Source organism: Vipera ursinii (genome assembly GCF_947247035.1).
Source record: "Vipera ursinii genome assembly, chromosome: 11".
In the NCBI taxonomy this organism is placed as follows: Eukaryota; Metazoa; Chordata; class Lepidosauria; order Squamata; family Viperidae; genus Vipera; species Vipera ursinii.
Genome location: NC_139524.1, coordinates 15,844,669 through 15,858,039, shown reverse-complemented (window position 1 = coordinate 15,858,039; position 13,371 = coordinate 15,844,669). Strand labels below are relative to the sequence as shown.

The 13,371-nt window shown below is 38.0% G+C and overlaps 1 protein-coding gene across 1 annotated transcript in view; it reads right to left on the bottom strand.

The window, feature by feature from the left end:
* The window catches only part of MYO9A (myosin IXA), a 92,209-nt gene that overhangs the window by 33,088 nt on the left and 45,750 nt on the right, over nucleotides 1-13,371 (bottom strand). The window contains exons 14-20 of the mRNA XM_083371214.1: nucleotides 12,626-12,767; nucleotides 11,267-11,462; nucleotides 8,446-8,466; nucleotides 6,488-6,595; nucleotides 1,182-1,257; nucleotides 884-1,024; nucleotides 351-390 (exon numbers count right to left, since the gene is read on the bottom strand). Of these exons, the coding sequence (XP_083227340.1) occupies nucleotides 351-390; nucleotides 884-1,024; nucleotides 1,182-1,257; nucleotides 6,488-6,595; nucleotides 8,446-8,466; nucleotides 11,267-11,462; nucleotides 12,626-12,767 (724 nt within the window). The remainder of the gene's footprint in view (nucleotides 1-350; nucleotides 391-883; nucleotides 1,025-1,181; nucleotides 1,258-6,487; nucleotides 6,596-8,445; nucleotides 8,467-11,266; nucleotides 11,463-12,625; nucleotides 12,768-13,371) is intronic.

Genomic DNA, 13,371 nt, shown 5'->3' with positions numbered 1-13,371 from the left:
AATACTTTGGCCACCTAATGAGAAGGAAGGACTCCCTGGAGAAGAGCCTCATGCTGGGAAAGGTTGAGGGCAAGAGAAGAAGGGGACGACAGAGAATGAGGTGGCTGGACGGAGTCACTGAAGCAGCAGGCGTGAGCCTAAATGGACTCCAGAAGATGGTAGAGGACAGGAAGGCCTGGAGGAACGTTGTCCGTGGGGTCGCGATGGGTCGGACAGAACTTCGCAACTAACAACATGCGTAATTCATTGCCGTTATTTTGAGCTTTTGTTAAGGGGTGCGAGAATATACCAGAAGTGTTCTAGGGGTGTAGAGAAGGTTGGGAACCACTGAAGTAATTGAATTCTCTCACCTTCGGTAGGCTGGACTTGACTTTAACGTTCTTGTTCCGCCTACGGAAGATAAGAACCAAATACAAAGCAGGATTACACGGTTAATCTGTAAACAGGTATTAGTGACTGTTGAAAAGTTACAACACTGAAAACAGTGACTTATGACCGTTTTTCATGACCACTGCAGCATCCCCATACTCACACGATCCAAGATTCAGGCGCTTGGCAACTAGTTCACATTTATGACAGTCGCGCCATCCCGGGATCGGCTTTTGCGACCTTCTGACTAAACAATGTCAATGGGGAAGCCAGATTCCCTTAACCACTCCAGTGGTCCCCTTAACAACTGTGGCAAGAAAGGTTGTAAAATGGGGCAAAACTCACTTAACTCACTTAACAAACGTCTCGCTTAGCAACATTTGGGCTCGATTGTGGTCGCAAGCCGAGGACAGCCTGTACTCAGGACCAACTTTTTTTTTTCTAACCCTCACCGGTCCCATCGTATCCACGGTTATCCAAGCCACCTTTGGAATAGATACAAATGTTCACTAACATGAGAATGCCGTGGGCACGCTCCAGAAGCTTGCTGTTAGTCGAATTCACAAATATCCCGTCTTTGTCAAGGAAGGTGCTGTGGCTGGAGAATCGGTTCTGTCTGAGGCCCATCCTGCTATTCCACACTCCGTAGGCATCGCTGCAAGGTATGGAAGTCGTACACTTTTACTTTTTTTACTTTTCACCAAGAAGGGGGAAGAAAAATGTCAGCTATTTTTTAAAAAAGGAGAAACCCATCAGACAGCCGTAGCTTCATAGCAGAGCTTTTTCTTCAGCTGTCTGACGGATCCACTTACCGCTGACTTTTCTCGTTAATAGTGTTAACTCCTTGCAGGTCGGACAGTGGGGTTCTCGGCCGCTTCCGAGCAATACCTGTAGCAGCACATCAATAAGAATAAGAATAAAAAAAATGTAACCTTCCATTTTGCACGAAGGAAATTCACTGGGTCACATTTGAAAAGGACTGTTGCAATGTAGGCTAAAAATGGAACATGCTGGGAAGAGGGAGACAAAAGGATTTTAATATGGTGTGAGGTGAAGTGATATATTTGACAGGCTTCTAAAAATAAGGGAAACCATTTTCCAATCGGTTGCCATAAAAAAAAAGCAACAACCCGACTTGTAATTCCACATACCAGCCATATTTTAACTTGTTCAATACAAATGCATCTCTTTTTTTCAGGGGCAAAACAACAACAACAAAAAAAAAAACCAAAAAAAACCAAAACAAAACCAAGGGCATTTTGTCAGTCAAGTTGCCTGGCATTAAAATCATTGGCTATCATAATTAAAATGCAAGTTTTGATGGGGATTTTCAGTCATTCAGTCATTATCCCCAAAGGCGTTTTTTCAAAAGTCACCTGGATTTTCTTTGTTTTTGCTTGAAAACGTTTTGCTTCACATCCAAGAAGCTTCTTCAGTTTGGGATAAGATAGCAATAGCAATAACACTTGGACTTATATACCACTTCATCGTGCTTTACAGCCCTCCCTAAGTGGTTTACAAAGTCAGTATATTGCACCCAACAATCTGGGACCTCATTTTACCAACCTCAGAAGAATGGAAGGCTGAGTCAACCGGGAGCCGGTCAGGATCCAACTCCTGGCAGTGGGCAGAATTAGCCTGCAATACTGCATTCTGTGCTACAGATACAAGTTAGAATTTATTTTTAAAAAGTTCCTAACCAGGTTCAGAATATCTGAAAATTGTTTCACTCTCCCAATTATTTGTTAATCATCTGGGAAATACAGACCATATGGCCATAATAACCTTTCGCAAAATGAAGCCTCTGACTGCTACGAATAACAGGAATTTTTTTAAAAAATATGCTATGATTCATAGCTGGTGCCTGGCTTTAGCAACCAGAGCCTAACAAGTACGTTCTGCTATTTTTGGTCTCTCCATTTATGCCTGAAGCAAAATCTCTATGGAGATCTGCTTGATCAATAACCGATAAAAGATTGCACTTATTCCAGTCTAAAAGCCTTTGTCCTTGGTCTAAAAATATTGTACTCTGTGCTTTACAATGGCTAATGCTTTTTTATAATCTGAAAGCTTACACTACCAATCTGAATGTGTTTGGTAATTGTTCCTCTGACCACAAAACCACAAGCTTCTAATTTCACCTCCAACGTGAATTCATTTCATGATTTTAAGAAAGCCTTCTTATTAACTGTGGTACTAGTCTAGTTCACAGGCTGAACAGAATTTCACTTTCTTTTTAAAATAATCCTTTTAATTGAAGTTTCAACATACAAAGATAAAAAGCTAATACAGAGTACGACAAATATTAAAAAAAGGAAAGGTAAACAGTACAGGGAGAAAAAAGGAGAAGAGAAAAAGGGAGATAGATATTTATATTACATATAAATATAAAAAGAAAATAAATATTCCATAAAGGTGTTTACAGAGGGCTAACATAGACTCTGTCTGTAAGTAACTGTGTGTTTTCAAGGGATCATATAATAGCTGCTGAGCATTTGGGAAAAGACACAGTTGCTATAAAGATTTCTAGACAACAATTGTTGTAGCAGTGCCACTAATTTACTCTTCTATGAATTACATGCTTAGAGAACTCTCTCTCTTCAATAACAATTGTTATTTTCAGGTTTTGTTGCTATAAGGGTTTCCTGATATTAAAAAGTAGATTGTAGTTTTGAGAATCAATGAACTTCATACAGCTTTTTTTTTTTTGCCTTAGCCAAGCTAAGCTAATATGCAAAATGGGACAGGACTGAAAACTATCAACCGAAATGAATTTTTTTCCCCAGCCAAATATTACTGCTTATTTTTGACTACAAAGATCTGGAGAAGAAGAGCAAAATAACACATGGAGACAGAGCTGTAACTGTTTTCTCTGACTCAAGCTTTTCATTAGTAACAATTCCAACTGAAAAGTTATAAATCTGTCTGTGGTAATCAATAACGTATTATTACATGAAATTAGGTTTACATCTTATTGTACTCATCTAAGTAAACCAACATAGTAAAACTGTAATTCCTAATTTTCTTAGGAAGTAGTCACTTCCACACCTTAAAATTAATTCACTTTTCCTTTGTAGCCTTTAAACCAACGTGTATGATCTAATGCAGAGTTCCCCAGCCTTTCTGGCTTTGTGGACCGATGGTGGGGGGAAAGACAGGGATATTGTTCCATGAGAGTGGCCGGCAAGCGCACGCACACGTGCAGCTCCATTTGCGTGAGCAACGTGCACGCGTGCCAGCCTCTCATGCAAACGGAGCATGTGTGCATGTGTTTGCTCACTGCTGGTGCAAATGGGGATGTGCGTGCATGTGCTCACCCATTTCTGCAGCCTGGTTGCCAACAGTTCACGGCCCACTAGTGGGCTGCAGTCCGCATGATGGGGATCCCTGATCTAATGCATGAATAATATAGTTCATGCACACTTTAATGAAGGAGATTACTAACAGGCTGTAAGAAAATCCAAAATCAGGAGTTAAGGGACAAATTCTCTTATCAATCTGTGTCTATTAACAGAGAGCCAGAAGAGATTAGATGGACAAAACAAAAAGGAAGATCTCTGCAAATATCTACGCTGGATTCATCTGATCTGAAATGGGTAACGATACAGCTAAGTCTGCAGAAGACATGTGATTGTTCCAAAGTAGCAAAAGCCTAAGTAAGTCATAGGTATATTCAGAGGAACAAAGCGTAGCAACTTCTCAGATTATGCCAATCATAATTTATTTCATTATGCATTTACCCACATGGAAAGCCAATTTTCTGTAATCTAGGAAGTAAAACTGGAAATTTCATAGCTTGGCAGAAAACAGATAGTTTTACTTAACAGAAAAATGCAATGGTCACAGTAAGCTTTAGAAAACTTGGAGTATTGTATCAAAATCACTGAACCTCAGTGTAAGTAGAAAAACAGAGTCAGCCGGACAATATTTTAATACTGTCATACATAAGTATAGAATTTTGGTTGCTTGACCTCAAAAAAGGATGCTGTAGAATCAGCATAAGTAAAAAGCAGCGGAAGAAGTCTCTAAATTTATTTATTTATTTATTTTATTACATTTATATACCGCCCTTTCCCGAAGGACTCAGGGTGGTTTACAGGGTAATTAAAAACCAAAATACAAAAGTTAAAAACAAGTTTAAAAAAAATTAAATTTGTCCCTGTATAAATAAAACCCCAGTTAAAATAAGATTAATCCTCAGCCTGGGCCAGAGAGCTCGAAGAGCCAGGTCTTCAGGTCCCGGCGGAATGAACGGAGGTCGGGGGCAGTCCTCAGCTCCATTAGTCCTCCAGCTAAATTGGTTCCCTCCCAGCAGCTCTCTTCCCTCCAAGCCTGCAGAACTAAAACCTATGGTCAAAATGATGGGGAATAGGGTGGAAGGACATCAGGCTGGAGAAGACTAAGAGCTAAGGTAACTAGGAAGTTCTGGCTCAGGAAAAAAACGCCCTGATAAATGGGGGTGACAACATAATTTTATTTTCAAGATTTTGAACAGCGTGAAGTTTCCATCTTGAGCCCTAGAATTCAATGCTTAATTAGGAGTAGACCTGGACAATAAACAAAGTACATTTTCGGATTAAATACTGTACAACTTGCTAGGTTTACTGTACCATAAGGCAATAGCTACCAACTCTGATGCTTGGTTTACTTTCACGAATAGTTTGATCAATAGCTATTTACCATAATGATAATTGGGTCTTTACATTTTATTTTATATTAAAAAAAACCCACACCATAACCCAGTTGTTGGCTTCCAGCTCCCCCATGCTGGATTAGATGGACTTTTTATAGGGACTAGCAGACCAATTCTTATGCAGTTTTATTCAGATGCGTTTTTGAATTAAGCGAAGAAATCCTCCTGCATCAAGACTTACCATTTACGTCATCTTCACACAGAGCACCCATCTTTGCAGGAGATATTCAAGACATATACATGAGAGATAGGCATTTTCTTTATTAATATAAACAGCGATATGTCATTTGCTACAAACCTTTATATTCAAAGAAGGAAAGGAAAGCACTAATAGGCTTTCTGGAACAATTGACCAATTGACCAAAGAAATCTCCTATACACCTTGGATATAAAATCTAGTCGCCCCTTTCTGAAGAGCAGCGATGAGGCAGATGGTCATTCAAATGAAGTCATCTTGCGATGGTGTATGCAAAGCTGCTTAATGAGCAAGTTAGCACCATGGTGCCCTTTGGTAGGCTCTCAATGTAGCTGATACCCTGAAACACCATGCGCTACTCTTTTATGGCAGAGGGGGTTATGTTTCATGCTGCTGGACCCCTTCTCCTCCCACAACAGGAATCCAGCCATCATTAGTAACAAAGGCAAGGTGGGGGGGCCTGGTTTTCATGCAGGACTAGTTCATTACGTAACATACAGAAGTGAGGAGAAGGAAATGGAGACCGAGGGCATCTTTGCCATTCTCTAGAATGAAAGGCGTTCTCGTGACAGCTTATCGGTTTTACGTAAGCTGTGCTAAAGCCGTTAAATCCTAGGTAAATGTTATTGTATAAAAGGGGGGGAAAGGGGGATGAGAAATATGGTCAGATTCTACTAAAAGATTCTGTCTCTCTCTCTATACATATACATATACATATACATATACATATACATATACATATACATATACATATACATATACATATACATATACATATACATATATATATATATATATATATATATATATATATATATATATATATATATATATATAATGCCTTTCAGCAAATTCTTCCTTTAGCATCTTCCTTCTTTTACTCTAAAGGCTGCTGCTATAGAAGAATTTTGAGCCAATCTCCGGAAACTCTGGGAAATAATCAATAATTACTTTGACCAAATGGTTCAAATACTGCAGATGGGTTTGCAATTAAGGTATGGTTCAGGGCATCAACAGCTGATCTTTAATGCTCCCCTTGCCTAGAAAATCCTTGAATCTAAAACCGCCTTCCAAATTCTCCTTGGTTTGTCATTTCACACCATTTAAGGTCTGCTGTGTTAGGTCGTTCTGAGCATGGCCCGTCCTCGCTAACACAGACTGCTCCTGGTTTCCATTTCCTGCTGTGTGTGAGTGTCATGTCAGAGAGATGGTGGTATATGGCGCCTTACTGTACTTCTCCTCTTTGCATCTCTGTAGAATCTCTAAGCTCCTCTGATGAACTGGGTGATGGAGAAAGCTAAAACTATCCACATTTTTCAAAACCGCATCATCATGCCCTTCGGGAAGCAAAACAAAAACATGGAAAAAAAAGAGAAAGATTACATAAGCAGAAACCAAAGAAGAGTCAAGAACAAGCGCGGACAATGTCTGACTGACACAGAGTGTTTCAAAACTCACGGGTCCATTCTGCCCGTTTACTGTTTCGAGCAGTTCTGGTGAATGGACAAAGCGTGTCGTTTATTGAAGAAATGTAAAATAAATCCTAGAGAAGGGGTGTCCAACCTTGGCAATGTTAAGATCTGGGGACTTCAACTCCCAAAATTCTGGGAGTTGAAGTCCACTAGTCTTAACGTTGTCAAGGTTGGACAGCCCTGCCCTAGAGTCTTTCAAGTATAATTTAAGTACAGAAAAGGTAACACTGAAGCTGGAGTGGCTTAACCTGGCCTAGGCAGTTTTCATAAGCTATAAATGACATTGAAAGACAGCTGCACATTGCAACGTGTGTTTTGTTAAAAGTTAACATCGCCACTGTTTTAATCCAATATGTGTATATCATATATCCTGATGCTTAAAAGGGGTTAAAGCAGCAGATATAAATGCATCAATTTTGGGTGACCCGAAACCCATTATACATTTCCGCAGTGCTCTTTAACACATGGAACTTTTAGTCACAAACCCACCAATTCCAATTGCAGATTGTCTGCTCATACTTGACTTGCACCAATCTTATTCAATGAGCTTATAATTCTATGCTGGAAATGTCAAATTTCGCAACTGAGACATAAAGCGTTAGACCAATTTTAACTGTGTGTCTTATCTGCAAGAAATCCTTCAGGTAGGACTCAAAAGGAAACCCTATGCGGGCTGGAAGCAGTAGATCAAGTGGTAGCCAGGGAAACACACTGAAATTCTTTCAGTACAGCTAAAATAAGACTGGCTTTTCAATTTGAAGTATACAATTCTCACACACAGCAGAAAGGATTCCAAAAGTGCTGGTACTGTGCGTGTTATGAGCTTTGAAGGCATTTATGTTGAAGGGGGGGGGGAAGAGGGAGAGAGGGAGAAAGAGAGGGAGGGAGAGGGAGAGAGAGAAGGGGGAGACGGGGAGGGGGAGAGGGAGAGAAAGGGGGAGAGGGAGAGGGAAGGGGGAAAGGGAAGGGGAGAGAGAGGGAGAGGGAGGGGCAGGACTAGTACTCAAGAGATCCCTGGTTTCTAGTCTGGTACTTTTAACCACTACACCAAATTGGCAATCTCTGACATGATTATTGTAAATTCATCCTGCCTACTTGATCATGTATTTCAAGATAGCCCTCTTTTAATTCACATCAAACCAATTCCAGCAGTTTTCTTTTTCTTGGTTAAATCACTAGTCGGATTCACACGTAATGCAGGGGTCCTCAACCCCTGCTGGCTGAGGAAGTCTGGGAGTTGAAGTCCACAAGTCTTAAAGTTGCCATGTTTGAGGACCCTTGCTATGATGGGTAGAATACATAACCCAATAAAGGAAGAAACAGCCACTTATGGTGTAGTGTGGATGTAGATCCAGCTGTTGTGTCTTTAGATCTGAACTGGCAGAAACATTGGAGCAGCACAAAAACAGCCCAGAAGAGAAAGACAAACCAAATGCCAAAGACAATAGTTGGTAGCGTGAGGCAGACAAAACGCTCAAGACAAAAAGGTTTAAAAAGAAGATGATCCCAGACCACAGACATCCCAGAGGTGCTAATCATGTCCAAACCTGTGATTTTTTAAAAACACATTATAATTATTATAAATCTTGAAAGTTGGTGATTATGGAATTAATCATCGGATATTCATCTTGGAATTTGACTTTCTTATGTGAGAAATTATCGTTAGATTTTCACGGATTGCTTTTCTGAATAGAAAATAATGTGGAAAAAATTACCTTCAGCTATCAAGGCACGACCTGCCAATATAACATATGATATTATTTACAAACTCAGTGGATTAAGCACATTGCTGACAATAACGTATGACTGATTCTACATCCTCAGATTTTACCACAAATGCACAAACAGGAAAAGGACACCATAAGAACACAGGTACTTCAGAAGCAGCATTGCAAATTAATATTAATATTTCAACCCAAATCTGTTTTCACAGGTGCACACTGAACAGCAGCAACAGTTAACATGAAAACCAGACATGGACATGAGATACTTCCCATCTGTGGTCTACATTACCTTAGGTAGATTTTAGAGGAAAATTTAAAAAAAGCCTGCAGGCAATCTTTTAACCTTGGGACAATATATATAGCAATTGACACAATCTAAAACCAGATATACGCCTTTTGTGAAGAAGGAGGAAGAGGAGAAAGGTACAGTAAAAACAGCATACAGAACGTTCGCATCAGAAGGCCAGGTGCAAGAACTAAAATCAAACTATCTCAACTGTGCTTAGACCCCTTAAATCAGAGGCCCCTAGCCTTTGGAGAGAGGTTTTTCCTATGTAGGCTATAGAAAAACCCCATAGATTTCAAGAGCTGCTGGTTGCAGGGGGCAAAACCTGCAAAGGGGCTCTTTTCAATGGAGAAGATGCGTGCATAATATCATTAAGAATTCCTTTACATTTCGACACAGGCTTATAGAACGTCCATTTACAAATCCAGTTCCAAAAATATGAATTCTAGAAGGAAAGGAGTTTTCAAAGGAAAAGGAGCAGGCAAGGAAAGCATTAAAAAAAGAAATAAGAATTCTTTGCATCTCCTTTCTAAAATTGTTTTTCTTTCCTAAAGCCACTTTCATCAATATATATTTTGGTATTCAATTTTATATATAAAGATTTTTTTAAAAAAAGAAGTTCTTAGCATAAGAAAACCACAGGAGAGGAGCATAACTGCTAAGTTCCTCTGTGATCAAGATAATAATTAGTAAGTGACAATTCACATTTTAAAGAGCACACCCAGTATTTTTTTTCCTTATGAAACATAGTATCTATTCATCGGAACTCTTTCCCTATATTGCATTATTTGATGAAACCAGAACAAACTTTATTGTGGCCAGTGCCAAAAAAAAGGTAAATAAAAAAATAAGAAAGGGGGAAAAGTCTACCATAAAACTTATATCCTTTTTTTTGCTACTTTACATCCCTTAGTTTGGTGCATGTGACAATAAGAAAAAAAATGAAATGGAGGAAGTAAATAACTTTGTGGCATACAATATTTTAGCAAGGGATTTGCCTTGCTAAACCTGCAGATGGACTGATTGATTTTGTATGGCTTCAAAGCAAAACTTTGCACCTTATGCTGAAATATCTGTATCCGCTCGCAACAGTTGAAGGTAACTTCTTCTGAACACACACCAGAAATAAGAATTTGGAAATAATTGGCTAGGGAACCATTAGTACCTTCTACTAATGAGAGAGAAATGTGTGGGACCTGGGCCAACTCTTGAAACTCCTGAGAATCAGGTTTGTTTCCCATAGGACATTTTACTTACCAAAATTCTTGTTAAGAGAACATAGCTACAAAACATGAATGCCATTACTTGAAAGGAAGAAACTCAGTGTTACTACTTGGACCCACACCAAGAAATTTGGGTCAGTTACAGTTTCCCAGCAAATCCTCACAAGAAAACAACTATTTTGTGCACATATTTAGAGAAAGTGCACATGAATATTTATCCTGATGTGAAAGTAGTGCAAAGCCCTTATTCTTGATTTTTGAGCCCACAGACCCCTCTCTGCTACAAAGCTTTTCTGTAACAATGGTTTCTTAAACATGACTGGCAAACAACACATGCTTGTAAGAAGTGAAACTTATTAAGAAGAACACCAGATGTTCATGCAAGAATGTATTTACTCTGTTTCTAAATTAACAGCTGCTAGACTTTACTACATGCATTTATAAGCATACTCGTGAAATTTGTATTCTGTGAAGTTTATGGAAATGCCAGAGATTTATTTGAAACATCCTCTTTTGTGTAAATGTTTACGTATTCTAACCGTACAATGAAAAGGGATTTCTGTGCATTCTGTGTGATCCTCTCCAAGTGCCAATTTTTTAAAACAAATACATTTGTTTCAAACTAGATTTCAACTTTGAAAAGAAAAAAAAACATTGCTTACCAATCAGCTTACATAGGAGAAAATACAGTTTAAATCTTAACCATCCTAAATCATTGACAAAAATTAGTTTCTGAATTTTCTCCCCCATTCATCTAATCAAAATAGTTCTCTATATGGGGCTACAAATCGACTTTTTAAAGAGTACAAGTGAAGTTTTCTAGAAAACTTGAGAAAGGATATAGCTATCCTTTCAAGTTCTCAGTAGCCAGCAAACTTTCTAGGAAACAATAAACAAATAATTGGCTGTTCTAATACTGATAAATAAACAATAAATTTAAACCCAATAACACCTTAATGAACTAAATCTAATATCACTATTCTAGAGCTTAAAACGTCCTCTGCACATTGTACTTCTCAACAAAAGCGACACTCAAAAATCACCATGAATATTTATGATCTTATATTCTTATATTTTATAACATGTTTTTCCCTTTTTCTTACGCCAAAATCTTTGGAATCTTTTTAATATATGTTTTAAAGATTCTTTTGACTATTTCTTATAAAGTAGCAGACTGGAAAATAGAAATTGCTCAAAAAAATATAGCATCTACTAAGAATCCAAGAAGGATGGCCGCTTTTGAGACCAGAATACAATATTTGTTTATTAAATTGATATGCTGCCCATCTCGCTTGATACGTACCGGTTTTTTTCTCAATATACTTCTGACCAGCAGCTCTAAAGGCAACCACAGCTCTGAAGAACGCTCTGAGGACAGCCCAGCGAAAGACAGAAACGGGATCAATCCCGATCATGCCACAGATAAAGGCACTCTTGCTGCTCCTTAGGAGAGCAACAATGTCAGGTCGCATATGATCTGTATTTTTCTCCCGGAAGTCCTGATGAGAAAGAAGAAGAGAAGCAGAGCTTAGCATAGTCTTGTTATTTTCCTTAACTATTTTAAATAGTATTTTCAGAACTTTTTTTTTTGCTTCTTAGTCTATTGTAATATCTTGGAATGTCCCACAAGTCTTGCATTGGAATTGTTCAAATACTAAGCTCTTCTGATTTTGCCTGTTTTTTTTAAAAAACAATCTTAGAATTGTAAGAGGTAATTCAGGCCACTGAATTAAATCTTCTGCTTTGTTCTGAAGTCTACTTTAAAGCTTCCCAACAGATACCTCTTCAATCTCTGCTTGAACATACCCAATGAAAGAGTGGCCTCGAACAGCAAAAGAGGCAGCACGTAAATTTAATAAATAAATAACAAAAATGAAGGAGATCATCACTTTTCTGAAGTGGTGACTCTCGAGATCTAAACTCATTCAAGATCAAGAGTATTCTCTCGGCGTGTCACTATCAAGCTCCCGTTTTTTTCAACCATCTCTTATAACTGTTTACTGAGGATAATTAGCTCAGTGGTCAAATATAAGCTTTGCAGGAAAAAGATTCAGATTCTGGCATCTCCAAACTGGAAGAAAGATGCGTGCTCTTGCTATTGCTGTTAGGCTCAACTAAGACCCTAGATTTTCTAGCCGTATCTTCCCATGCTCACATTCCAATATGGTTTAATTTAGGTTTAATTTAATTTATATATGGAGAAGTCTCGTTCAAACCAAACACAAGGAGAAAAAATCAAATATAATGTTAAATAGGAAATAAAGCAGGACAAGGTTTCTCAGCCTTGGTCACTTTTAAGATGTGCATACTTCAAATTCTGGAAGTTGAATTCCCCAGCCAAGCTGGGGAATTCTCAGAGTTGAAGTTCTCATTTCTTAAAGTGACCAAGGTTGAGAAACACTAAAGGAGGAGAAAGACAACAAGTGATATTGAATAAAATGTATTTTATACATTTCATAAGACCAGGTGGTATAGAAAGACAGAACAAACGCAAATTGAAAACTTGTAATAATTAAAACAATGTTTCTATCACCCAAGTGCTAAACCAGCACTTTTTTGATCAGTATGCAAATCTCTAGGCATTATTGTGATTTTTAGGTGTTAACCAAAGGGATTAATATATATTTTAAAATAAATTGTTAGCAGAGATGAAGTTACAGACCTTCACACCATATTTAACTTTCCCGGCATAGTGTTTTATGATAAAGGCAGGCTCCATTACAGCAGGAAATTCTATGTAGAGATTCCCTTCATGCTGACGCTTAAACTTGTCTAATAACGTCTGATTGGTTGCTTGTGGGAAACTGAAATAAAAGAGGAACATTAATGTTTTTTGCTGATACATAATCAAAATCGTAACTATTATAGAAAGGGGTGTATTCTTCTGAAAGTTCAAATTTCAGTTACTTTATTCTGGTCCTAAATTAATTAGTATTTTGGAAAACTATGATTTATAATACTACACTAAATAATATTTTTATAGCGAGTAAGATGTCTTCATGAATTAAACTAACTTTGTTCCCAAATCTAGGAACAAATATAATTTTTCCATGAAAAAACAGGAAAATGGTTCCAAGATAGCATCATTTCAGCCACTGAACAGTGGTCTTCTAATACTTTGGACCACCTCTGTAGACATTTCTGTAAATTGAACACAATTTTATTATAAAGAAAAAAGTCCCTGAGGCCTCTGTTAGCAAGTAAAAAAAAATCATTTATTCAAGCTATTTTTTTTTTACAATTGTAACTTATTTTTAACTCAGCATTTTCTCTTGAGGGGCTCAATCCCCACTAGTCTACACCACTGTTTCTCAATCTTGGCCATTTTAAAATGTGTGGACTTCATTTCCCAGAATTCCCCAGTCAGCATCTTAAAGTAGCCAAGGTTGAGAAATGCTAATCCATACA